General features: G+C 46.9%; 1 protein-coding gene across 1 annotated transcript; it reads right to left on the bottom strand.

The window, feature by feature from the left end:
• Nucleotides 1–667: 667 nt before the first annotated feature.
• On the bottom strand, nucleotides 668–26,699 carry LOC138504632 (zinc finger protein 271-like). Its single transcript, XM_069625231.1, has 3 exons — nucleotides 26,573–26,699; nucleotides 20,474–20,577; nucleotides 668–3,561 (listed from the first exon to the last, which is right to left on the bottom strand). The coding sequence occupies exons 2-3, from the start codon at nucleotides 20,490–20,492 to the stop codon at nucleotides 1,838–1,840; spliced, it is 1,743 nt and encodes a 580-aa protein (XP_069481332.1). The 5' UTR covers nucleotides 20,493–20,577; nucleotides 26,573–26,699; the 3' UTR covers nucleotides 668–1,837.
• Nucleotides 26,700–27,494: the final 795 nt, after the last annotated feature.

Here is a 27,494-nt window from a genome sequence, read left to right as displayed (position 1 = left end):
TGCCTTTCTTCCATTGAGGAAAGGGTCTTTAGTATGCTGGATGGCTTTTGGCCGGGGCAAGGTGGAGGGCCCCATACACACAAGTAGGGCATTTCCACTAATCTGGTGGAACATGATAAGGGCTTGAATCATAGTTCATATGCCTGAGGCTGGGATGAAGTATTTAATCTTACGCAGGAGAACAGTGAAGATCTGGAACTCAACAGTAAGTGCGTTCTTGGAGACATACGACTCGAGGGAGTTGTCATTACTTGGGAATGAACCCAAAAGACTTGCCACTGAGGGTTAACTGGCGGTTCCTAAAATGAGAAATCCACAAGTCTTTATCCGCTCCCAATCTCAAAGAACATACCAATGCATATCAGACGGCTGTCCCACCTCTCCTGAGCGAGACCACTTCAACGAATAATGACCGATTGCACTGGCACAGACCCTTCTTTGCACTGTCCCATTCTGAATAATATTCCCACTTGGTTCTGTCACCTACCTCTCCCCTGTACAGTGATCCACTGCTTTTCAGCAGGTTGCTGATATACTACTCCCTAAACATGCATACATACATGCATACATACACACATACATGCATACGCATGTAATATATGCTCAAAAGCTGTTTTCTGATCTAAAAGGCTAATAAATGTCTGATAGCAAGACTCTTTGAGTCATTCTTTTATGTTTAATAAACATTTTACTGGCATCATAGCATTCAGTCTCTGTGTCTTGATGCTTTAGTCTATAAGGGTCTACTCATCTTTCTTTAAGCATAATTTAACAATGTTGTTTTACATATAAATAAATCTATTAAAATCAATGTAGAGCATAAATATTTGTCCTGCAGTGATTACTTCACCAGCGTAGATTTTACGAGTAAAATAGTCCACTTGAAATTAGTTCATTAAATTTGTCTCCCAACTTATGCCGAATTTTTCCTAAATGTTGTCTTCATTCATTATTGACTAGGCAAAGGCTCCATACAATTGTCTTATGTTGCCTGTCTGTTCTATTGCCATGATGTGTTTCCATTCTATACGGATATGTATGTATCTAGTCCACTCCAGGGTACATCCTCTAGGCTGCAGGATGACCGGTACTGGGCAGGGGTTTCACAAGAAGCAGTAGGTTCCTAAGGACTAGAAACAGAATTCCTATTAGTGTTGTTGACTCACAGTGTTGGCAGAGATATTTGCTGGATTAAGCTAGGTGCTTGCGCATCCATACTGGCAGCTGTCAAAGAATCACAGCCTGGCCTTTTCATGTCGGCTTTTAGGCTAATTCTTTTTTCGTTCCCATTTCATTTTGTGATTTGCTTGGGATGTCTTTTTTCATTGATAACAGATGAGGAAAATGAGAACATTATAAGCAATGTACCTGATAGATTATTTCCATTAATTGTTCTGTTTCAGGGATATCCCATGTTGTTTTCCTGATGCTCCAAAGAACCTTATAAATTTCTCTACTTTTGGAAAGATCTTTATTTTAGTCTGTTTTAGGACTTTGGATATCTTCTGTTCCATTTTCTGTAGATATTAGAGTACAGTCCTCACTTATTCTCCCCATTATGCCATGTTTTGTGCAGGAGACTGCCTAAAGGCTTCTCACCATTAATCACTCACATGAACACATGTACAACAGCCTTCTATGTGGCACCACAAGAACAGCAGAATCTTCAAAGATATCCTAAGGAGTATGTGGTCCTCCAGCCTTTGTAAAATAATAATTCTGAATGTGCATCAGAGGAACCAAGGAGTTAGTGGTGCATTTCTTACTTCCTGTGCACGTCTAGAGATTCTCCCAGGATGGATCTTTTGGTGCCTTTTCAGATGAGAAGTGATTGAAGCTATTCTTGCACTCTGCGCACTTGTATGGCTTCACCACACGAAGGGTCCTCGGATTGATTATCCGAGCTCAACAATGACTGAAGCTTTTCTTGCACTGTGCACACAATGGGCTTCCCCCTAGTGTGGGCCCTCTGGTGGCTTCTCAGCGCTGAGGGATCGCTGAACCTTTTGTTACACTCTGTGCACTTGTAGGGCTTCACCCCAGTATGTATCCTCTGATGGCTTCTCAGAGCTGAGGGGTCACTGAAGCTTTTGTTACACTCTGTGCACTTGTAGGGCTTCTCTCCAGTATGGATCCTCTGATGGCTTCTCAGAGCTGAGGACTGACTGAAGCTTTTCTTGCACTCTGTGCACTTGTAGGGCTTCTCCCCAGTATGGGTTCTCTGATGAGTTCTCAGAGCCGAGGAATGACTGAAGCTTTTGTTGCACTCTGTGCACTTGTAGGGCTTCTCACCAGTATGGGTCTTCTGATGGATGATCAGAGCAGAAGAATGACTGAAGCTTTTCCTGCACTCTGTGCACTCGATAGGCTTCTCACCAGTATGGGCCCGCTGATGGCTTTTTAGGTGTGAGGATTGACTGAAGCCCTTCGCGCACTCTGTGCACTTGTAGGGCTTCACCCCAGTATGGGTCCTCTGATGGATTTTCAGAACTGAGGAATGACTGAAGCTTTTCTTGCACTCAGTGCACTTGTAGGGCTTCTCCCTGGTATGGAGCCTGAGATGGCTTATTAGACCTGAGGGCTGACTAAAGCTTTTCTTACACTCTGTGCACTTGAAGGGCTTCTCACCAGTATGGATCCTTAGATGGATTCTCAGACCTGACGACTGACTAAAGCTTTTCTTGCACTCTGTGCACTTGTAGAGCTTTTCACCAGTATGGATCGTCTGGTGGCTTCTCAGAGTTGAGGGGTCACTGAAGCTTTTCATGCATTCTGAGCACTTGTAGGGCTTCTCCCCAGTATGGATCTTCTGATGGTTTCTCAGACCTGAGGATTGACTAAAGCTTTTCTTGCACTCTGTGCACTTGAAGGGCTTCTCACCAGTATGTGTCCTGAAATGGCTTCTCAGACCAGAGGATTGACTAAAGCTTTTCTTGCATTCTGTGCACTTGAAGAGCTTCTCGCCAGTATGGATCCTCTGGTGGCTTCTCAGAGATGAGGGGTCACTGAAGCTTTTGTTGCACTCTGTGCATTTGAAGGGCTTCTCACCAAAATGGATCCTCAGATGGGCACTCAGGATTGAAGGTTTACTAAAGCTTTTATTGCACTCTGTGCACTTGTATGGCTTCCCCCCAGTATGGAACTTATGATGGATTCTCCCAGTTGAGCGGTGACTCAAGCTTTCTTTAAACTCTGAGCACTTGTATGGTGTCTCGCCAGGATAGATCCTCTGATGCTTGTACAGGCTTGAGATATGTGTGAAGCTTTGGTCAAGCTTGGCACACATATAGGGTCTCTCACCTCTGTGACATTTCATGTGTAGAATTAGGTTGTACCCAGAAGTGAAGTCAATCCCACAAAATCTGCATGCAAATGCCTCCTCCTTTGTATGGATAGCCATAGATGTAAAGGGCATTAGGCTCTCCCGACAGGATATCAAGTTCTTTACGGGTTCAGTGGAATCACGCTGCCCATCTTCTGTAGTGCTTGTCTGATTCCTTTGTGTATGCCATCTTCTGATTTTCTTTTCTCGACTTTTGGGTTCAGTAATGGCATCACTCTCTGTTGAAAAAAACGAAGATTTCAGATTCTATTTTATGCCGCTGTACACCCTGCAGGACACTGCCCGGGTTTCTTTCCAGTAATCTTCATTAATCTCAGTCATACTCTTTCATGACACAATACTTAACAATGAATAAAACCGCCTTCAGATAGGCGTCTATTGCTAAAAAGGGGTTTTGATATTTTTTATTCTCCTCCGTCATCCATGATATGAGATTTCCTAGCACCTATGAACCATCCTGTATGATACACAGTGCGGACAAGTATTTCTACAGAGTGGGAGAGGTGGGTATAAGCAGTGAGCAGGGAATACTAGTAGTAATGTATATTACTTTGGGTAATTTTGTATTTTATTGGTCATTTGTAAGGCCTTATACGTCAATAAATCGTGTTTCAAAGTGCCCACAGGGCAAAGGGAAGGGAACAGCAGGAAATGGAATATGATAACAGAAGACGAACAAAACGTAGAAGTGGTCCTACTAGGCCTTGTGAACCTTTGGATCGTGCAGAGAGAGAGAAGGGGAAGGGGAAGGGGGGGGGTGCTAGAGGTTCCACAGAGGGGTGAAGTGCCAGGGAGTCAGTTGCAAATGCAACAGGTGCCAGGCAGTGACCACTAGTTGGACGAGGGGTCACCAGCCCATACAAAAATTGCACGCTTGTGAGACAACACAGGCCACGTGGGGCCTGTAGACAAGTGCATAGCACTATCAGTAGAGCCCTCTTCCCAGTATTTAATGACGTGTACTAAGACCAAAGGACCAGACAGTCAGATATTCCAGAAAGTCACTGATCCTTGAATGCTGCAAACCCCTGTGACTTCGTGTACAATACTAAGTGTTTGAAAGTGCAGCCCGTAGAAGTACAGCCCAAAGCAATTTTTATCAGACCCCAGACTGTGGACCTGGTAGTGATGCATGAATGCCAACAGGTTAAACCCAACTTGCTTCAATGCAAATCTCATGAAACCTCTTTTGGCCCTTCCCATGATGCAGCCGTGCCTCGTGCGCACATGGTTCTCTCCTGGGAGTGGAGTTTCTGAAATGGTGTAGGCCAGGGAGTCAACTTCTGATGCAGAATCGGGATACCTTTCTGCACCTGGCCAAAGCACGAAAGGTCATGAATAGGCTGTTAGATGATTGGATGAGAGCTGTTCTGTAAAGGTATGCAAGAATCACCTATTTCACACCTAAGGATCCGGGAAACCCTTTGATTCCCGTAGGTTGTGCTGGGACGTGCGGAAGGATGATCACCTGTGACACATTTTATTTATTTATTGAGAATTTGTAAGACGCCTGTACAACAAAATAGTGCTTCAAGGTGCCACAAGGCAAAGTGGGGAGGGAACAAGGGGAGAAAAAATATGTAATGGCAAAAGACAGAAAATATACAATCGTGGTCCTACTAGGCCTTGTGGCATTCAGACCTGCAAGTGCTGTGAAAAGAAGTGCAGGAGCTAAAGGGGGGGGGGCATGTGCAAGTGTTGGCGAGTCCCTGGGGGGGGTGGGGAGTGCCGAGGGTGCCAGGGGAGGAACCGCTGGCTAAGTGAGTGCTAGGGCAGGGGAATCCCATGTGTGGCATGCATAGCCGTCCAGTAGGGGGCCCACCAGGGCAGTTCTGGGGTGTGCTGGTATTGACTGGGCATAGGCCTGGTACCTGTGAGATTCATGAGGACCAGGTCTCCGGTCTCAGCTGCAGGGGGGTGAATTAGCAGGGCAGGGAAAGAAGGAAGGAGCTAGAGAAAAGCAGAGTTTTTAGAGGTTTGTGGAACCTAAGGAGCTACGGCTCAGGTCCCAGAGGGGCAGGGAGGCTGTTCCAAAGAAAAGAGAGGCCCCAGCTGAAGAGAGACCTGCCCCTCGCTCTCTGTTTGACAAGCAGAGAGTTGGAGTTAGAGGAGGGAAGGGCTCTTGCATGGAAGTATTTAGGGAGAGAAAGTTGGAGATGGCACAGTCCCAGGCCCCGGAAAGTCTTGTGGATGGTGCAGAGGGTCTTTAATTTGAGCCTTTCAGCCACTGGGAGCCAGTGGAGAGATTTTGGGGCTGGAGAGATACAGTCCCTGGGCTTGAGACAAGACTCTGCAGCCCTATTCTGGATTAGCTGAAGGGGACGTATAGAGAAAAGGGGGAGATTGAGGAGGAGTCTGTTGCAGTAATCCAGCCTTGAGAGGACCAGAGCAAGCTCTGGAAACGTTTGGCTTCTGGGGAAAGGTGAGGAAAGGAAGAATGCCTCTAAGGAGATTATGCTGGAAGCGGACCTTCTTGGCAAGGTCCAAGATGTGAGGAGTGACAGAAATGGAGGAGTCAAAAGTTTTTGGCCTCAAAGGAAGGTGGAGGTAGAGTTCATAAGGACGGTGACCATAGGGTAGGAGGGGAACAGACCCAGGTGTCCCAATAAGAAGGATCTGTGTCTTACTGGCATTAAGATGGGTCGTTAGCCGGACACCATACCTGAATAGCGGTCAGACAATCAGGGATGAGGGGAGAGGAAGAGTAGGTGGTAGGGGGAATTCAGAAGGAAAGCTGTGTGTCATCAGCGCAACACTGGAAATAAGGAGAGAAGGTGGGGATCAGGTGAGCAAGTGGCCAAGATAGATATTGAAGTGCCATGGGGATATGATAGAGCCCTGGGGGATGCTGCAGGTAGAGAGTGAAGTGGTGGAGGAGTAAGGGCCCAGCTGCGACTGGGAGGGACGGTTAGTGAGGAAAGAGGTCAGGCAGACCAGTGCCTGATCCGTGGTGCCGAGGGTATCACGGAGCCATATAATGAGGATAGAGTGGTTGACCATGTCAAAGGCAGAGGAGAGATCGAGGAGAATGAGAAAAGCAGGAGAGTTGGAGTCAAGTTTACGAGCATGTCTTCACGGTTGTTCAGGAGAGCAGTTTCCAAGCCTCTGGATGACCCAAATCCAGATTGATGGTCATGGAGGCAACCAACAAGTTCAGTTTGAAGGGTCAGTTGGGGGAGGACCAGTTTTTCCAGGAGTTTTCCCAGGATGGGGGTGGTGGAAATACGGCAATAGTTAGCCGGGCAGGAAGGGTCAGCAGACAGCTTTTTAAGGAGACGGGACACAAGGGAGTGCTTGAGGGGTAGAGGGAAAGAGCCAGTGGCGAAGGAGTGGTTACAGAAATCGGAAAGCAGCAGGGCGAGAGAGGAGATGTTTTCTTTAATGGTTCTAGAAGAGCAGGGGAGCACCTGTTTTGATGAGACCTTCATAGAGTAGCAGACAACTTTAGAGACCTCATCAGGTGCTATGGACAGGAGGGAGGAGAGTGCAGCGGTGAAGGGAAGTGAGCCACGGCTGGCAGGAGGGGGTAGCGGAGGTGGGCGTGGTGCAGAGTGAGGACAGGAAGAACTGAGTTTTAGATGAGAAATGGGAGGCCAATGCGATACAGAGAGCCTGGGAAGGAAGAAGAGAGGTGGAGACTGCATTTGGATTGGCGAGTTTTTTGCAGAATTTGAAAAGTTCAGCCATATTATTAGAGGCTCCAGTGATCCGGGATTTGATGTGGGCCCTCCTCTTGGAGTGGATAGAAAAATGATATTGTCTTTGGAGCAGGCAACAGGCCAGTTAGCCAGAAGATGAATCCGAGGTCTGCCACTCCCATTCAGCAGCTCTGCACTTAAGTTTCAGAGATGCTAGATTGGAGCCATACGAGCTGTTGTACTTGGACGCAGATTTCAGGTGGATCTGCTTGATGCGGACAAGGATGTCGAGGCTGTTACAGATGGCGAGGTGCAGGTTGGACAGGATAGAGTCAATGGCAGAAATTTGGAGCAGGGCTCAGAAGTGGGATGAAAGTGGAAGCAGAAGCAGCAACTGACACTTGCTTCATCGGTCGAGAGACAGCGAAGCAGGCTGGCAGTGCAGGGGGTCAGACAGAGGGCTGAGGGTCCCCAAGCGAGAAGAGAGGAGAGAGTGGTCAGACCAGGAGAGAGGGGAGTTATCGAGTTAGAGAGCGAGATGTTTCCATAGATGAGGGCATCCAGAGTGTGTCCCGCTGAGTGTGTAGGACCGGAAGGAAGAATAGTGAGAGAGAGGGAGTCACAGAGGTCATGGAACAGTAAGGGGCTGATACAGGGGAGTCTAGGTGAATGTTGAAGTCACTGAGGAGGAGGAGTTTGGAAGAAGAGGTCAAGAGGGAGGAGGTGCGGTCAGCTCATTCAGAGAGGAAGAGAGGGATAGGGCCGGGGGTCCTGTAGATGGTAGCAAGGGTGAGTGAGAGACTAGGAGAGACCCTGAGCCTACAGATGAGGCATTCGAAAGAGGGGTAGGATTGAGTAGGTATGATAGAAGCAGGGACCCATTCAGGGAAAATCAAGGCCATTCCACCTCCAGGCTGGTTGGGCCTGGTTTAGAGAGGATTTTGTAGCTCTCAGGAAGGAAAGTGTCAAGAGCAGTGACAGAGCTGCCATTGAACCACATCTCGGTAAGGGCAAGGACATTGAGATCAAAGTCTTCAAGAAGGAGACAGATGTCTGAGGAGTGTTTGACAGCAGACCGAGTGTTAAGAGTAGCTAAGTGAAGCTGATTACCACCTTTGAATGTTTTCAGAGGAGGGGTACAGGGGCATGGTACTTCCATCGGTAGTGGTGGTGGAGAGGATAGAGGAGGAAGGAGGAGTAGCAGAAGTGAGAAAGTTAATGAGAGAAGGCAGACGCTGGTTAAGGAGGAGAAGAGTAGGTTGAGAACCTTGTGCCATGATGGTGCCATTGTGATAGACATTAATGATGCACCTAGAGGATGAGAAGTATGCCACGAGTACTCCCCCCATCTAGTACCACCATTGATGGGTAATGAGGAGAAAGGGGAGAGAGTAGAGACCAAGTTGGGGAGTCCATAGGCCTGGGAAGGGGACAGAGAAGAGGATGGCAGTAATAGTCTGCCTGCAAGTAGCGCTGACATAGGTGTCAGCAATAGGTAGGCCTGAATTAGAGGCCAGGATGGCTTTTTAAAGCTTTTTTCTTCCAGACTTCATGATACGATATGATATGATAGTTTATTTATATAGCGCCTATACACAATGTGTTTCAAAGCGATTCAAGACAGGGGAGGGAACAAGGGAAAATACAACTACATTCTTACATGGCCATGAACAACAAGAATGTGAAAATAACTATCGTACTCAGCCTGGTGACATTTGAGATAGTGCAAGAGCTAAGACACAGATAGGGAAGGACGGGGTTGGTAGGGAAGTGGGAACAGACCGGCAACTACTGTACGAGGCCTGATGACATTTCTGGTATAGCCGGAGATTAACGAGAGGAGAGGGGGAAAGGGAGCAGAAGGAGGGAGAGGAACAAAACAAGTGACTATCGTACCAGGCCTGACGACATTTCAGATAGTGCTGGAGGGGGTGCGGGGAGAAACAAGTAAGTGAAGGGGGAGGAGATGAACATTTGATGCTATCATACTAGGTCATGGGACAATTCTGATAGAGTAAGTGCATAGAAAAAAGTAAGGGAGGGAGAAGGGAGAAGAGAGCAGAGAATAAAACAGTGAAAAAGAGCAGAGAAGCAGAGGAAAGACGGAATACAGTTGCAGAGGTCAGTCAAACACATAATGTTTCAGGGAACAGAAAATGTGAGCAAGGATTCAAGAGGACATTGGGCACAGCATGGTTCAGGGCTACCCTGAGTACGAGATCCAGGGGAGGTCCATCGTGAGAGTTGAGAAGGTGAAGCAACAAAGTCAATGTGTCCACAAAGTCAAATCCAAGCGATGGCATAACATAGGTGATAGAGTAGCAGTTAGAGTAGATAGGGAAGATAGAGAATGCAATGTAGTGGGTGTGTGGTGGGCTGCACAGTGCACAAATAAACTCCCCAGGCGGACCAGCAGCCAAGCAGGCACAGATGACTGGGGTGCTTTAAACAAGCTATGCACAGGGAAGCAGAGTTTTAAGTACCCAGACTGGGTGGGTGCTATAATGCAGCAAAAACTGTGATTGCACACGTTTAAAGACATATCTAAATTCGATTTTTCAGGAAAGCACTAAAACGCAGCAAAAACATTCAATGCACAGGTTTAAACAAGATTCAAGTTTCAGGCGAAGAAACAGCAGAAGTAGGGAAGGAGCATACAGGGCATAGCATTTTGGCATATAGATTCCAGAGAATACAGACATAAGGTGGAGATTAGTCCAGTGTGGGCAAGATGGAATTTGAGGAGTTAAAAGTTCCCGGTGCAGTTTGAATTTGGATGGTGGCAGGCTGCATGTTGTAGGAGGCCCAGAGAGCAGTGAGAAGGCTGGCAGCATGCTGTGAGGCAGGATGGTCAGAGGAGGTGCGCAGTGAGGGAGGTGAAGAAAGAGGCATTAGAGGCCCGACCCAGCCCAAGTGATGAAAACAGGAGTGGAGGCAGTCCAGGGAAATGGGAAGGCCCTCTTACCTCAAAGGCTTCTGCTAGGACACACAAGTAGAGAGCTCTGGCGAGGTGGGTGACCGGACCGCCCTGGCCGGTCAGGGACCGACCGGGGCCTTAGGAGAGGACTTTGGATTGGGGGTCGGTTTTCACCTGCCGGCTCCCCTGATTGGTCCTAAAGTTGCATCCTGGGCCAATCGGTGCTGAGGCTTGGAGACTAGGACAGGCACTTCAGTGCCTGTTGATACGACGGCGGCCATGATGGAAAGTTAAACAGAGTCTAATTTTGTTACCGCACAACTCAGCTCTGCCAGGAGGTGCGCGCGTAAATACCCAGATCAGCAGTGTAGCACTGCAATAAGTAAATTAAGGCTGATCAGGCATTTACAGGCAAATTCAATATTTGTAGAGCTCTCAATGCTCCGTTCAAAACAATAGAGCTGCCACGACTCACAAAGCCCTCCAGGGCTTAAAACGCTGCTCCTGCATCCTCAGGAGGGTGGTATTTGGACCACTGGTGGTTCCTCTGGGCTGGCGTGATGAATGGAAGGCAAAGGCGGCCAGATAGGGGCCTTAGGAGAGAGTGTTGCAGAGGGGCTGGCATTCGCCTGCCAGCTCCCCTTTGTGATCCTAAAGTTGCAGGCAGGGCCAATCGGTGCTGAGGCTAGGAGGATATGAATGTCATGAAGACCAATGGCCTGAAGGAGGTGTCATAATTCAATGTGATCGCATCCAGACTCACCATGAGGAAAAGCAGGGAGCAGAGCAGGACATGTAACACAGCGGTCCTATGGGCATATCTGATTCTCATAAGCCCAAACTGTTTTCATTGAAGAGCCTTTCATATCCGAAAGAACCAAGGATTCCAAGGGAGGACACTGAAGATTGCTCTCTACCAGTGGGATGACCAAGGTGGGTGTCGGGGACCACACAACTAGACCGGAAACAGCAGAGCTCGTGGGAGAGAGTGCAAGTGGGGGAAAAGGGTCAGGGCGCATCAGCTGTTTAAGCAGGAGGAGCTCCTGAACCAAAATGAGACTAGCCTGAATGTCCCTCCATTTCAGCAGCACTTTTGGAATGAAGAGATTAGGGGGGAAACAATAAAGGAGTGTCCTCGGCTAAAGGGGTCATCATGGCATTCATCCCTCCATGTGCTTGGATGACAGAATCTTGTGGCATAAAGAGGAAGAAGACTTTTCTAGAGAGAGGAAAAAGGTTGACATAAATTGGAGTATCATTTTTCTGACTATTTATCCATCCTATAAGAAGAAACATTAACACAAAATGTATTTGCTTACCCAAAAACATCCAGCAAGTTGTAGTGTGGACTTTGGGGAACATAATGACTGGTGTAATTAATAGAGCTTTTGGTGTATTACATCAGTTCTAGGCCAAATTGATATTTTGTGTGGTCTACTATACAATTCAAATGCTTCCATGACGTACCATTATCTACCAAAACAGTAAGAGCAGTAGAAATATCCAGTAGTCCCATAGTGCACAAGGTCACTGAACCCCTGACTGTCCCATAACAGATACACAAGCCTTTCTCTTTAACCCCTCAGCACCTGGTAATTTGCTAGGCAGAGATCAGTTGTGTAAACAGAGGTGTGTACTTGAGTGCTCCTATCAACAATGCTGAGCCTGTTCTAGCCACCCAACAGGTTGCACCGGACAACTCCTCATCAGAAAAAAGAGAATGGTCTGCTGATTTACTGGACTTGATTGACTATATCGCGCTCTTAATCCCAATTGGCCTCAAACGAGGGATTTTGCATGGGAAATGCGCTTAGAATCAATGTACAAGAGACTGAAGTTATGGTATTTAAGAAAAGTAAAACTAGAGGGAAAAGCAAATTGGTGTTGAAGGTAAATGTGGAGTCTGTTGAGCAGGTTGAATAATTTGATTATTTAGGTCTTAGATTCTCTGAATAATGCAAATGGTCAGCGGGGGTTTCCAAAACTGAAGTTACTCTGACCCGATCTATAGAGGGGCTATTGCCAAAGTGCCCGTGATTTTGAAACGGGGCAGTAAAAGTGTCTCTGGACGCAGACGCTCTTCAGGCAAGGCAAGCTGCTTTGCATGGGGCAGAATTGTGGGGAGGAACAAACTGTGGGCAACTCATAATAACTGAAAATACATTTGTGAAGAATATTGTAGGTCTACCCAGTAATGCGCCCAACTTACCCATCGTCTTAGAGGTGGACCTACAGAGAATTGTTTCCCTATGTAAATCGAAGCCGCTTCTTTACTGGATCAGGCTCTGGTCAGCACCGAGATTAGCTAAGTACAGGCTGGCCCTGAAGGACGTCTTGTCTCAAGAGGGCGGCCGCTCATTAGTTTGGCTGGCACATATTAAGAACTCAGTGAATGTTGGAGAGATCCTTGCCACATTGACCCTAGTTTCAAACAGCTTGCCAATAAGGCTTTGTCCGTAAGTGAGGAACGCAAGTTATTGGAAACTGTTGTCAGCACTGATGGTCTCAGGAGATATTGGGAGGATATTGGGAGGTCAAACAATCTGTGGGTTATGAAAGATATCAAAGATACCAAGTCTACAAGAGGGTTGTACCATAAATTACGTATGGGTATATTATCACTTGGGGATGTGCTACATCAATGGAATAGTGAAGCTTCTACATAATGTTCCTTTAGTGAGGATACGATTGAGAATGTGGTGCATTTCTTGCTTATATAACGATACCTGAAGCCACTGTTCTGGGTGAGATCTATCAGAACTACTCAGCAAGCAACTGGCCTCAGTTTTAATTCTAGAGATGAACTGGCAGTTGAGTCTGCAGCCAGTTTTCCCACATGGGCTTGGTGGAAAAGGCTATTTATAATCAAATGATGTTTTTTTGTTTCCTGGCTATTTGCACTGACTGTATATCATACCATGCATTTTCTGTTGTATTTTTCTGTCTGTATTGGGTGTATCTCTCCCAAGCCAACTTTGTTTCTTCTCACCCCAGCATGTTACTACCGTTCACACGTTCTGAGGCATAGAAACATGGGAACGTTTCTTTTTTTTAGCCACTGTATACAATTGAATTTGTAGTCTGTCTTGTATGAACATTACCCACAATTCCACAGGGATCTGAAGGAAAGGTCACGCATTACGTATTACTCTGAAAATCCTCACCATCACTCACAGGTGCATCAACAAAACCGCTCCAGCATACCTATCTGAAGCAATATCAAGGACCCACCAGAGCTCAGTACACCAACCAGCTACACATACCACGCATAAAGAGAGCCACAGCGGGAGGTCTAGGCTTCTCCTATATTGCACCGAAACTCTGGAACTCACACCCTGCCACCCTTAGAGCTGAAACTTCCATCTCTGTCTCCCGCAACAACCTCAAGGCCACTCTCCTCAACTAGCAGGTGGAGGACTGCCTCCTCCACTTCTGCCATGTATATTGCAATATAACACAAATGTAATATAACTATATTGTAACCTGTATATATACTGCTAATGACTATGTAAATATATTGCAACCTTTATATATATTGCTAATGACCATGTAACTTAGTAACTAAGCTTTGTACTGTAACCAGTGCCACGATGTCCTCGGGCTGTTGTGCGCTACATAAATACGAATATAACAAATAAAGCAAGACCAATAACTGTTTTAGTTCCCTGTGTAGCTGCGCTAATCCATTGTATAGTATGTGTCACATGTTACATTTTAACTGCAGGGTTGAGTGGAATGGTACTAAGTCAAAACCTTTTGTTGTGTTTTTATTGTTTTTAAGGTTGTTTTTTATATTTTGGAATGTATGTTTAATATAACATGTCTGCAAATTTTGCGTTTATGGTCTTTTGACCGAAATAAAGCTACATCGAATCAAATCGATGTTGTGCTCTTTATGGTCTGCCCATGATAACGAAGCAGGTAACATTCATAATCCTGAGCCTATCGGGATCACTGTTGACCCCTTTGAGAAACTGCTTCACCCCCCAGTAGCCTTTGAAACTAGAAGCCGCAGAAGGTAGCCCCAGTTATTGAATATCTTCTGAAACAAGGTATCATTATCCCTACCTACAGCGCCTGCAACACTGCGATTTGGCCTGTCAAAAAGCCTAGTAAGAATACTTACCATTTTATAGAAGACCTGAGGGCACTGAGTTCCACCTGTTCCTGTTGTGCCCAAATCATGATTCTGGCACACATACCACCAATAGCGGCATACTTTATAGTGGTAGATCTGTGTTTTGCTATTTTCTATATTCTCATACATTATTATAGTGAGTACCTATTGCATTTGCACACAGGGAAATTCAATACACACGCACTAGGCTGCCCCCGGGGTACACTAAGTCCCCTACTCTGATTTCACAGCAGCTGAAGAAGGATCTTGATAGTATCAAGTTGCCAGGGAAACAGTTCATTCAATATGAGGACAACTTGTTGATATCTTCCCCCTCATATTAGGCTTGTAAACAGACTACCACGATGATACTGACGACATCAGCTAATAGGGGCCATACTGCATCTCAGCAGAAAATACAGGATGAGGGTATTTGACCTGGGGCATGACATTGTGCTGGGACATTGGGCCATAACATCCTCCAGGAAAGAGGCAGTATATAAAACCCCTGTACCTCAGCCCGTTACCCAAATGAGAGCATTTTGTGGAATGGTGGGCTACTGTAGGCAGTGGACTTTGGAATATGGAACAGGTGGCTGTCCTGCAGAGGAGCTTTCTAGAACTGACTGGTCACGAATTTGTGTGAGGGAGATTTGTGTGGAACGACATACTGATCTGCCTGTGCTTTTGAGATGGACAGTGCTGACAGACCTCCTCCCCTAATTATAACACGTGACTTTCATTTCTGGATTCTGTTGGGGTAGTTTTGCACAGGTAATGCAGGCGCGACCTTTAAAGGTGGACCTCTGGAGGGTGGGTCAGGTTGTGGGTTTTTCCCGGTGGTACACACATAGCTTCATGGCGTGTGTCTTGCCAGACAGTGGAAGAGGTCTCTGACTCTGCAGCTGTCGGAGAATAATGTTGTGAATCTAGTTTCTCCGACAGTAGGATCTGCAAAAACGAGGAACTGCAGCAGAACAAGGTTGATTTGGAGTTCTAAGTTTAGAAACTTAAGTATTTGCCGAGCGGCGCTCCGCTTTAATCCTTGCATAACACATTTCACCTGAAATTATAGCTCAGTTAGTGAACTACTAAAGGACAGCATATGTTTGTTAGTACAAGGTTCATTATTTCAAAATTTCACAAGTTAAAATAAAGTAAGAAGTGCTTACATTCGATAGGCATAGGTTTTATTTACTATGGAATTTGCAATTAAAAACGCAAATGAAGTTTCATAATATGAATATGTACAGTTTTGCTGCAGCACGGACTTCATAGTAAACATTGCTATGATCATGTTTTTAGGCTGGATAATATTTCTCAAAAGAAACCTTGCAAATTAAAATCCAACCATGAATAACGGAAAGGCTGAAGAGCTTCGGCGGTGGCCGTCTCGATGGCATGAATCCTACATGCTACGAGCCGCAGACAAAATGGCACAATGCACATTATTCCTCTAATGGCGCTTTCTGATGATGTAATATCAGTCTTCCATCTTGGAAGGTTGATTTTTGGGCTCTATGGCTGCTGGGATTCACTGATCCCACCCTCTCACATTTCCCGAGGGACCAACCCAAGACTAAGTCCTTCAAATTAAAAATGCGCACCCCCAAAGTGAGATGCTAGCTTGTAGCGATTACCCCTTAGTGCTTGAGTCTACACCCCTGATCTGTGTAAAGACTGGAGGGGGGTGTCTGTACTTCTGCTCTCCATATGGTAGAGGAGAGGTACAGAGGACCCCAGCCAAGATTCTTTATTATTAGTACGTGGTCGAGCAATCAAGGCCTAGCTTCTCAGGAGGTGATGCAGGCTGGTTCTTAAGTACAGTGCAGTCCCCAAACACCCACAAAGGAATGTCCGCACACTGTATCGGTTAAAACACAGTCTTTATATAATTAATATTCAAGGTTATGTACACTATCACAATAACTCACTTTGTGCTCAGAAAATCCACAATGGTAAATATATATAGTTCTACAGTGGTACGACAAATATTATCAGATCTCATTAAAGTGCATCAACTATACTGTCAAAATGTCACACAGATCAATAAAGAGGAAACCAGCAATAGAGAGAGGAAAGTAAGCAAGACGGTTGAACAATTGGCAGAATACTGGTCGCTACCGTTAAACACAGCTCTGTGTGGAGATCCTCCCCACCTGGGCAACCTGTAAAGCAAAGATGTATCACAAGCCCAGTCCATATATTGTTCTACAAGTCTTATTTCCCTCTACAATAGTTCTACTGCCCCAATGTACCTGGAATTGTAGCGTTTGTCGTCAGGGAATAGACGGCCCTTCTTGAGTGCAGGAGTCACGGGTCGAACATCCGACGAAGAACAGGGTGAACTATGGCTGTGAAGTGGCAGCTTCGTTCCTAGCGGTGCTTGTCGATGACAGAGCGTGGCGTCCTGCAAGGAAGAGGCGTCCGGGGCACCTCGGTGATGGTAGTTCTGGACCGCAAAGAGATGTTGACGAACTGTGGACCAGCAAGGGCATCGAGTCGTCTGCGTCTCTGTGGTCCTTGGGTGGCGGGAAACCCACTGGCGGATGCTCCTCGGTGCGTCGACGGTCAGACCATCTCCAGCAGGATACAGCGGCAGCGATGCAGACGAGAGCGTCCTTGGAACAAATGCAGTTCTTAGGCAAACGGGAGCACGGCGGCGGTCGTCGACAGTGGCGGACAACAGTCCGGGCGCTTCTCCTTGGGATTCCGCAGCAGTCCCTGTCTCGGGTCGGCAGCCTGTCGAAGGTCTGTCTACCAGGGAGCATTGGCAAAGATCAGCTGGTGCACGATGATCCCTCGTAGCTCGGGAAGAGGGTGCCTTACCAGATCCTCTCTGGGTCAGTCCTTGGAGACACAGCAGCTTTCAGATTGTGAAGGAGAGCAACAGCAATTCTTCTCTTCCAGAAGGGCTTCAAGGTTAAGCTTCAGTTTCAACTCCAGTTTCTCTTCAGCTTCTGAATACAAATTCTAGCAGTGAGAGGCCCCCAGATATACTAGTTGGTCTCCCATTCATTCTGCTGGGTCACACTCAGGCAACCAATCGGTCAGAAGGGCATTCATGCAGGCAGGCAGCCAATCAGGTGCATAGTGCATTCAGGCCATTCACTCCTCTCCAGACACTCACAACAAGTTATGTGTATTGGGACAAGTACCCAGCCATTCCACACTGCATTCATACCAGTTTTGGGCAAGGCTGTCTTAGTCATTGTGTCAAACACCAGATACTAGACATCCACAACACAGAATGCGTATTCGTCACACACTCCATTCACCCAGGTCCCACCCACAGGGTGTACCCACAACATACAGTCACTGGGAAGGCTCCAGCCAGTCTGGCCTGGACTTCACAACAACACCATATATGGAATTTCCACCCAACAGCTGGTCAGGGGGAAGGGACAGAGTCAGGGCTTCCCAGGACTTTGGGAAAACAAGGTAAAAGGCAATAGAAAGCAAGAGGCCACAGGGGCCATCTTGTTTCCTATCAGGAATCAACTGATTCCAATGGCAGGGCCTGGGTACCCCAAAATGGAGGATACTCAGAGCACCTGTTAAATTCAGCATGGAGCTGCCACCAGCCCATACCCTGCTCCATGGGCCACACACAGGTGCCCAAAAACATACACTAGGGGCACAGGGTTGTACCCCCACCCATGGGTGCCATAAGGGTATCCCATGGGTCTGTTCACCAAACCAAAAGAGAGAGCTGCACCACCAGGAGTCCCACATGAACTCCTGTGCGGAAAACACGACAGAACACACAATAAAAAGTGGTAAAGGACAAGGATACGGAGGCCCTGTCCCTCTGATGCATTTCCAGCATCACAATCTGCTCAGACGTGACCCAAGTCTTCCACCCCCAAATCAGTAAAAGGAAGTCTGGAAAGCTGTACGTAGCCTGGCTGGCTAGCGGGCAAGTCTTGCCCCCGCCATGGGCAGGCCAGGCATATGGGGCTCTGGTTACCTTTCTTGGGTTTGCATTGCTGTTCTCTGATGTCAGAACACACCATGGTGTGGTTTGTAGTATTTATTTTGTGGCTGTTTGGGAATGGATCGTGCAGGTCAGATGTGCTGCACTGTCTTTGGGTCGTTCATGGCAGGGCACCCGCTTCACCATGCATGGGCATACCAGGGACACGTTGGCATGTCATGTGTCTTCCTGTGAGCAGGAACCACGGCGCATTCTGGTCATGAGAACGTCTTGCGGTTGGGGGGGGTGCAGGGATTACAGCACGTGCTGGAGTGTGCACGCCAGTCCATGACTGCTTCTCCCCCCTTTCTGTTTCCTAAATGCATTCACTTTTTGTGCACTCTGCTCAGCACATTCCCACGCTTGGCCTGTAGGTTTGGTAGGTCTTGCGTTGCGAAGCCAAAGTATCTGGCGTTGGAGAAATGCAGGGTTAGTCCCATGGTGTTATACTGGGCGACTAGAGGGCCTCTCGGGCCCATAACACAGTCTGACACTTTTGGGGCTCCCTCACATCGACGGTCTGTGTTGGAGTGCACCCTGATCTTTTTTCCACAGAGGTGGGTCTACATGCATGGAAGCAGTCAAATGGCATCTGTTCCCCTTTTGCATCACCCCTTCCCTAGATCTGGGGAATTGCACCCCGTTTCCCATCTTTTATTCTCCTCTGCAGAGAGGTGTCTGTATGCCCTTGAGTGGCGGCACAGTGCAGCAGATTCCAGACGGTCCAGGCTGCTGTGGGACTGCTGCGGTGGTGATATTATAGAACTGCCCTGCGCACACAGCCGGTCCTAGATATACAAGAGCAGGGTCACTGCTCAGAAGGACACAGAGACATGTCCAACATGATGCAGTGATATCATGGAAATCCCACATCTACCACAGCTCGCATTCCGGAATTCTCCTTCATATAGAGGCTGTGCATGAATGGTCCTTTCAGAGGACGTTCCCTTCCTCTTCCCCATTCCTTCTGTCCCAAAGAGCAAGGCCATTGCTCAGGAGGACACTGAAACATGTCCAACATGATGCAGTGGTATCATGGAAATCCCTCATCTCCCAGATCTCCCACAGCTCACATTCTGGAATTCTCCCTCATATAGAGGCTGTGCATGAATGGTCCTTTCAGAGGACATTCCCTTCCTCTTCCCCATTCCTTCTTTCCCAAAGAGCAAGGCCATTGCTCAGGAGGACACTGAGACATGTCCAACATGATGCAGTGCTATCATGGAAATCCCACATCCCCTACAGCTCGCATTCCGCTCCCTCATATAGAGGCTGTGCATGAATGGTCCTTCCAGAGGACATTCCCTTCCTCTTCCCCATTCCTTCTTTCCCAAAGAGCAGGGCCATTGCTCAGGAGGACACTGAGACATGTCCAACATGATGCAGTGCTATCATGGAAATCCCACATCTCCCAAAGCTCGCATTCCGCTCCCTAATATAGACGCTGTGCATGAATGGTCCTTCCAGAGGACATTCCCTTCCTCTTCCCCATTCCTTCTTTCCCAAAGAGCAAGGCCACTACTCAGAAGGACACTGAGACATGTCCAACATGATGCAGTGGTATCATGGAAATCCCACATCTCCTCCAGCTCACATTCTGGAAATCTCCCTCATATAGAGGCTGTGCATGAATGGTCCTTCCAGAGGACATGCCCTTCCTCTTCCCCATCCCTTCTTTCCCACTGTGCCGCCCTGCAATCACCCTTTATACAGCTAGTCCTTGACTCTGTCACCTCTTGGCAATTGGTTTGGCAGTCTCAGTGTATACACATGGGGCTTGCAGAGGGCACCTAAACAGGACTTCCTGACAATTCCAGCCCCCACAATCCTAGAGCTTCTGGAGAACATCTTGGGACCATCACAAAGACATGCTTTCACTAATTCTAGCAATTCCTTCCAAGGTGCTAAAACCTACCATCCCTAGAAAAGGCTTGTGTCCACAAAGACATTTAGTGTTACCTCTTTCTTGATCAACATTCCGTGTAATGCACTACCTACCATTACCCCCCCAACCCCTGCAATGATGCAATCACATTCCCTTCTCATTGGCTAGTACCGTGTGCCCCTATTCCTGGCGGCTATTTTCAGGCTCTTGGTGCAGTTCGTCGTCATCTTTGTTGCGGATCGTCTCTGTTCCTTGATGGCGGACTAGGGGCCTCTACGCCCCTGGATGAATATGTCAGTCAAGAAAATGCTTCTGAAACTGCAACACAGAACCAAGAAGCAGTCCAAACATTGAACTCATCAACCACCTCCCAGCGCGTACCCATTGCCACCAGTCCAGACCAATCCACATGTGCCTGCAATACAATACTAATGAAGGTGTAAGGTCGTTACTTGCCTGCGATGTTGCCATTACTTGCACATGCTTGTCATTATGATGCAAGGTACAGCAGTGTTTACTGGTCTACTTTCTGCATGCAGTGCTCCTGGCTGTAAGGGTATTCATATCAAGATTAAAGAAGAAATGGTTCTTTCTCACCTAAAGCAGACTCTTCCATGCTTCCCCCCTCGGCGAGCTTTGCTGGTTGCTAAGCAGTGCCACGTCTGCCGTAAACGGTGAAATACATTCAGATTACAAAGTCCCTGGACACAGGAAGGAAAAGAGACACTGTTGGTTTACCTCAAACCACAAGGCCCATAATGTTTGTATGCTTACAATACCACATTTACAGAGTGCAGAGGCATTCCCAAGCAAGGTGCCAGGGAGCAGTGGAGTAAATGTTGGGGGGGACATGACATCTAAATGAAAGGGGCCCCTGCCAAATGAGTGGGACAAAATGGTGTGCCACAAAAGTTGGGGGGAGAAACACTCTTGCCTCCGCCCTAAAATTATACCCAAAAACACGAGACCAAGTGATAAGCCCATTTATGAGGTTGTGAACACAGTGGTAGATAGACCAGGAGCAACACAAGAAACAGGGGACTCATAAAGGTAACATTAACCTATGGGGAGAGTGCGGAAAACCACAGAGGAGTATGGGGGGGTGGGGAGGGGCGGGTGCTCCCTCTTTGGCCAAAAGGTCAAGTTTAACGGGAGCTTTCAAGATGTCGACAGTTGGGCGAGCTTCAATTGTGATGCGCAGTGGGTTTCAATTGGGAGGCGTGAGTAAGGAAAAGAAGAAGACGGAGGAACAGGGGTGTGAATGTAGCAGTGACGTAGAGTACAGAAGATGAGCAGAGAATGAGGTGGGGAGTAGAGAGGGCTACAGTCAGCCAGGTGCTGCAGAGCAAGACTATGGATAGCTTCCAAGACCACATTTGAAAATAGGGTAATTATGCACAAAGTGTAGTCTAAAATGGTGTTCATAGGTAGAAAGGGGGGAGAATCTGGGTAGGTGGAACAACGTGCTGGTAGTGATGTTAAGGTCTTTGTCTGTGGAGAGGAAGGAGTAGACAGGGAGGCCAAGGTGTAGGCACAAGCAGGAGTCTAGTTTGCTGAGCACGAGAGTGGAGACCAGAGTTTTTTAGAGTGGCGAATAAGAAATGGCTCAATTCTGGAGAGTTAGGGGGAGAGAGGAGTGTCAGGGAGTGTTGAAAGTGTCAGAGGGTGAAAGGGGACGGGCAGAGGTGGGAGTTTGGAGTGGTGAGCGTCAGAGAGAAAGTTGGAGACATGAATGAGTCCACTTTGGCATTTGTCTGGATTACTGCTGGTGATTCTGCATGTGATTCTGCATGAATCATGTTTCAAAGGTCTCTGTAACATGTCCACCCTGATCTCGAGGATGGAAACAGTTACGCACGGAAACCGCTCCTACTGTTAGTTTACAATATTAATAATGCACAAAAGGGTCACCTTATCCATATGTCTGCTTCCCATTTCTACAGAAAAAGTTAACTTCCAATTTTGATCCCCACCTCTTGGGCGATGGTAAAAAGGAGGGGTCTGTCCAAGCAGTATTTCACCGGTAGTCAGGTGGTATTTACTTAGACTACCACTGGTGGGAAATGTCTCCAAACCTGTAATGTTGCTGGTGGCAAAACAAGCAGTACCTTTATAGGACCGCCTGTTTTAGAGAAGGCTTTCCAAGAATGCAATGACTGCCAAAGTTGTATCTGTACAAGCAAGGGTGGTGTAAAGGAGAATTTAGCCCCACAAACCCTGAGAGAGTCGATATAGAGTCACTAAAAGGTGTCGCTACATTACATCATACAGAACTAAGGACTTGTATCTATTATAATATGGCTCCATGACACCTTACATGATCTCGTGTAAAACTCTGTGGGCCTACATTTATAGGGTCCTTGAGGTGTCAGTGGAAACTCCGAACGAAGCTTCTAGGAAACTGACGAAATACTGTGCGCCTAGAACGTGTGCTACAGTATAGTGTCACTTTACAGTGCTCGCCAAAGCAACTCCAGTAGCAAAACAACAAAGGTTACACAATGAAGCTTACACCACCCGAAGACAAACATCCACACTACATTTCCCTAAACACCACAATAACCCACCAGAGATACACCAAAAACATTCTCCACACCCCTTAAACACACTCTGTTTGTGTGGTTGAATGTGATATCTGCCAATGTTCGTTAGCAACCTAGAGCACACATTAACCACTGTTCTAGACAAGACACACAATATCTAAAAGGGCCACAATACAGACAGCCTTATCTTTTCAGATCACACTGCAACAACACAAACTTGCCCGCTCCTGTGTTAGTGCCCTACGTCCCTAGCAACAGCTGCCTGATTCCTGTTGTGCTGAGTGGAGGAGAAACCTTGCCACTTCCGCGTTTGCTCGAATTTCGAACTGCAGGGTTTGACTTGCACTCCAGACCAACAACATCAGTACTGAAATCATGACTGTATGTCACGACAAATGAAGGGCCAACCCAATCGAGAATGATATCCTAAGGATTCCCCCAGGCACTGCGACACTAAGAATTTATGCAGTACCTGAGAATTATTTACCGACAGTAAGAGACGGTTTGGCCTGGATCTACTCTCTTGTACCAAGCATAAGATTGTGTGGGCATACACCCCTTTGAATTGCCCAATAGGAAATCATTACCAAGGACTGCACACTGCCACGATAGGCTCAACTTGTTAAATTCTGCCAAGTTACCATCGCAACTTGGGCTGCGGGTGGTTTTTGTTGCCCTAGCCCCCACAGTCCCATGAAGAAGTTCCTAATACCAACACTAAGGACTATAGGAACGAAACCCGTAGGGCTGCTACAGATACTAATGTGAAGTATTTGATTAAGGATTGGTGTACTTTGAGGTATGCTCTGACCAGACCCCCTGCTTAGAGACATTTAAGAATAATGAAGGTCTCGTCCTTTATATTTTGTGTGGTTTTTGCTCACTAAAAGTTGAAGGTTGAATTTATTTGAAGATTGTACAACTGTATAATTGTTTACATGCACACTTGGAGACTTTTTTGTATCTAAGGAAGAGATACAGTCTAATTGCGTATTTTGCACTTTTTAGTCATCTGGTGACTAGCACACAGCACTTTTGAGGAAGCACTAGTCACTTTGTTAGTTTTGTATGTATTACCTTTTTTGTATAAGTTTTTAACATTGTTTGTTTTATATTAAATTTAATTTTAACAGAATCAGTATTGAAGTCAGGGTGTATTTTCCATGAACTTCTATGCATCGCTGTGTAGAATATTTCAGTGGGATAATTTCCAATCATCCAGTGAATCGTGTGTCCAAACCTATACTAGGTGCGGGAGCCTTTTTGTTGTGTTTACTTACAAGATATGCCAGGTTTGCTCCCTTGAAACCTATTGATATACCAGATTTCCCTCTAGCTGTCTTTAGTGCCCTACCTCCCTCCTTACAGCTGTTGAAGCTCCATGAAACAGAGACAAAGGGAGACGGTGTGCTATACAAGACTCAATAACATAGCATAACTGGACATAGCAAGAGCTTCACTCATCCTCATGAGGGGTAGTATTCTGAAAGCTGAGGTCCTACGACGTTCCATCAGGGCTTATTTCTCTATGTGTGAAGAATGTGGCATGTGTAAGAACAGGGCCGGAGGGTCATTGTACGCCATGGTTCCCAATCCAGGACAGGGTTAGGCAAGAGTGTGTGCTTGCCCTGATCCTGTTTTCTCTGTACATTAACAAGTTGTACCAGGTCCTGGTAGGTTTGCAAGTGGACGTTCCTAAGATAGGGGCTATGTCATTTCCAGTTTTAGTTTATGCAGGCGATTCCGTTCTTATTGCCCAGTCCCCAAGAGCCTTGCAATGCTTGATTAACAGATATGTAACATTTATGGGAGATTTAAAATAATCTGCAGTCATGCATTGCGGTGCGACTAGGAGGAAGGGGAAGTTTAGGACCATGTGGTGTAAGGCAGACCCAACTCCACGGTCGACTCATTTGATTATTTGGGGGTCTGCTATTCAGAGGCTTTTTCTCTAGAGGATCATTCAAAAAAATTATTGTGTGCATGGTACAGTCTATAGGGGGCAGCACAGGCAGCAGCCACTAAAGATAATTAGAATGATCTACGCGGGTAGGACTAGAGGAACAGTAAAATATGGTGCTGCTATTTGGAGACACGTAAACCAAAAGGTTACTCAATATGAAGAAAATGCCTTTTTTTTAAAGCTGTTGGCCCTACCACTATCGGACCTGAACTTTGCACCCCATAACAAGGTTGGTCTGACTTATATTGCAGATGAGGTAGCGAGGGAACCAATTTTACTATGGCTCAGGGCTTGGGCAAATCCCAATGCTTCCTTATCTCAGCATTTAATATGGCGTTAATCCCCTGTTACTAAGGGCTGGAACGGGGGTAACAGCATGGCAGCCCAAATTATTGGCCCGAGCGAAGCAAGGGCAGATAACGAGAGCACCCGGCAGTCTCCAAAAAGTGGGGCTGAGCCAGGGGCCCCCGGTCCCACCAAAACATTGGGGGGGCACATTATCCCGCTGCAGCCGCAACGGGAGATGCACCCGCCATTTTTTAATCAGGCAAGCTTACAGAAGTGCCAGCCAGCGGCAGCTGTGGCTGGCTGTCACTTCTGTCTCTGTAACTTCCTCTTGTGACCCCTGGCGCGAGGGGTCACAAGAGGAAGTTACTGTCCTTTTGTTTCCCCACGCACTCCATTTTTTAAATTTTATTTTATTACATTTGTTATACGCCCAAACCCGGGGGTAACACGGCGTAGTTACAGACAATGGGAGAATGCAATCTTAGAGAGAACAAAGTAGTACACAGGAATAGCAGTCGAAAATATACAATAATATACAAAGCAGTCAGATATGTACAGTTAATTGGAGCGGAGTAGTGCTCTGGTTCAGTTAGAACTTATTGAAGAGCCAAGTCTTCAAGAAGCTTTTGAATTTGGGGAAGGAGGTTTCGTTCATAATGTGGGTAGGTAGCACAATCCAATGTCTGGGGGCCAGCGTTTTGAAGCTACTACCCCCTGCTTTCTCTCTTTTGTACCTGGGGGTTTCAAGGTATGCGTTTTTGTTGGACCTGAGGAGTCTGGTTTGGGGCTTCATCATGATTGTGTTGTTGAGGTATTTAGGTGCTTTGTTGGCCCTGCATTTGTGGGTGATGCTCAGGGTTTTAAATAGAATTCTGGCTTGGATGGGGAGCCAGTGTTGGACTTCTGGTATTAGAGATATGTTCAGATTTTTTGATACCTAAAGCTGCTCTGAGGGCTTTGTTCTGCATAAGTTGAAGTTTGGCTATGTTGGCTTTGGAGGTGCCAAGGAAGAGGATATTACAATAGTCTAGTTTAGACAGTATGAGTGCTCTGGCTAGAGTAACACAGTTGTTGGCTGAGAGGAATTTACGGCTGAGGGAGATGAGTTTGAAGGTGTAGGAAGTGGACGAGGCTAATGTGTTAACTTGTTTAGACATGGATAGTGTTGCATCTAAGTAGACGCCAAGGGTCTTGACTTGTTTAAGAACAGGGATTATGGTTCCATCGATGGTGAATGAATTGAAAGCGGGCTCGAGGGAGTTGATTTTGCTGGAGGAGCCTAGTATGAGGAGCTCGGTTTTGTCATCGTTGAGACAAAGGCTGTTATTAGGCATGGCTCACCGAGGCGTCTTTGACCTTCGGCGAACCTGGGGAGTCCGTGCTAATTTCTATGTTTATAAAAGATGGATTGAAAAGTAGACAATTCAATCCATCTTTTATAAAGCTTTGCCGACAGACTGAGACGCCTCAGACTTTGTCCGTCGTCAAAGCTTCATAAAAGATGGATTGAATTGTGTACTTTTCAAGCCATCTTTTATAAACCTAGAAATGTTTAAAAAGGATGGCTTGTAAAGTACGCAAACCATAAGGTACGCACACAAATATATAAATGTAAGCATTTATATATTTATATGCGTACCAACATATGTCTATGTTTATAAAAGATGGCTTGACTAATACACAAACCATAGTGGTTTGTGTACTCTGTTAGGCCACTCCCATTCCGCAAGCCACGCCCCAAATAAGCTCCCCCCACCCCCCATTTCTTAGCCCACTTCAGCCCTGTCCAGCACTTGCAGCAGCTGCCCGGCAAGATGCGCCTTGAGGCTGGGTGCAGTGATGTGTGGCTTGCACACACCCTCCCCTTTCACATGCTACAGAGGGGCTCGCAACGCTTCTCACCGTCCGTACGTGGGCATCAGTTCCTGATATTCCTGATATGGGGGGGGGGGGGGGGATTCAGAGCCTTGGATTTACGGACAAAGAAATGCCCACAATGCTGCAGGTAAACGAACAGACCCCAGCCCAGGCCCTGATTGCGCATGTGCAGATGCACAGTGTCTTTGCAAAGCCCCCGTGAGAAGCTCACAGTTCTCACACTCACAGGCGCGTGCAGAGGAGAAGTGTTTCTGCAGCGCACCTGGGCACGACGTCATACTTTTATTTTCTCTGCGCATGCTCGGTTATTTCTCACTCCTTTTTCATCTTTTAGATGAGTGTTTTGTCTGCCTGAGATCTTTTTTGCACCGCCTTTTGTGTAGAGGCACCAGTAGCCACACACACGTTCCAGAGAAATTCACTCTGGGCTTTATTCTGAGCTCCACGCAAAATGTAAACAGTGTCATTCCCTAATGGAAGGACACTTATCTTATTTGCTGCAGAACGGCAGCTATATAAATATAGGCACATAATATGTAGCAAATAAGAAACGTGTTGTTCGCTCATGGAGTCACGAGGTGGGCTGTGTGCCTCGATGAGCACCAGACCGTGCTTGGGGGGGAGAGCTGGGTGCCCATATGTGCACCAGCCTATGCTCAGGGAGGGAATAACTGTGCCTTTATGTGCACCAGACTGTGCTCAGGATGGGAGCTCTGTGATTCTCCGTGCACCAGACCTTGCACGGTGGTGGGAGCTGTGTACCTTGATGTGCACGGGAGCTGTGTGCCTTTATGTGCACCAGACTGCTCAGGATGGGAGCTCTGTGCCACTATGTACACCGGACCGTGCTCAGGGTGGGAGCTCTCTGCTTCTCCGTGCACCAGACTGTGCTCGATGGGGGAGCTGTGTGCCTCTATGTGCACCAGACCGTGCTTGGGGTGAGAGC

The sequence above is a fragment of the Ambystoma mexicanum genome, chromosome 11 (genome assembly GCF_040938575.1).
Source record: "Ambystoma mexicanum isolate Mex_15411 chromosome 11, UKY_AmexF1_1, whole genome shotgun sequence".
Classification (NCBI taxonomy): Eukaryota; Metazoa; Chordata; class Amphibia; order Caudata; family Ambystomatidae; genus Ambystoma; species Ambystoma mexicanum.
The sequence above is the reverse complement of the archived record's forward strand: the minus strand, read 5'-3'. Positions and strand labels throughout refer to the sequence as shown.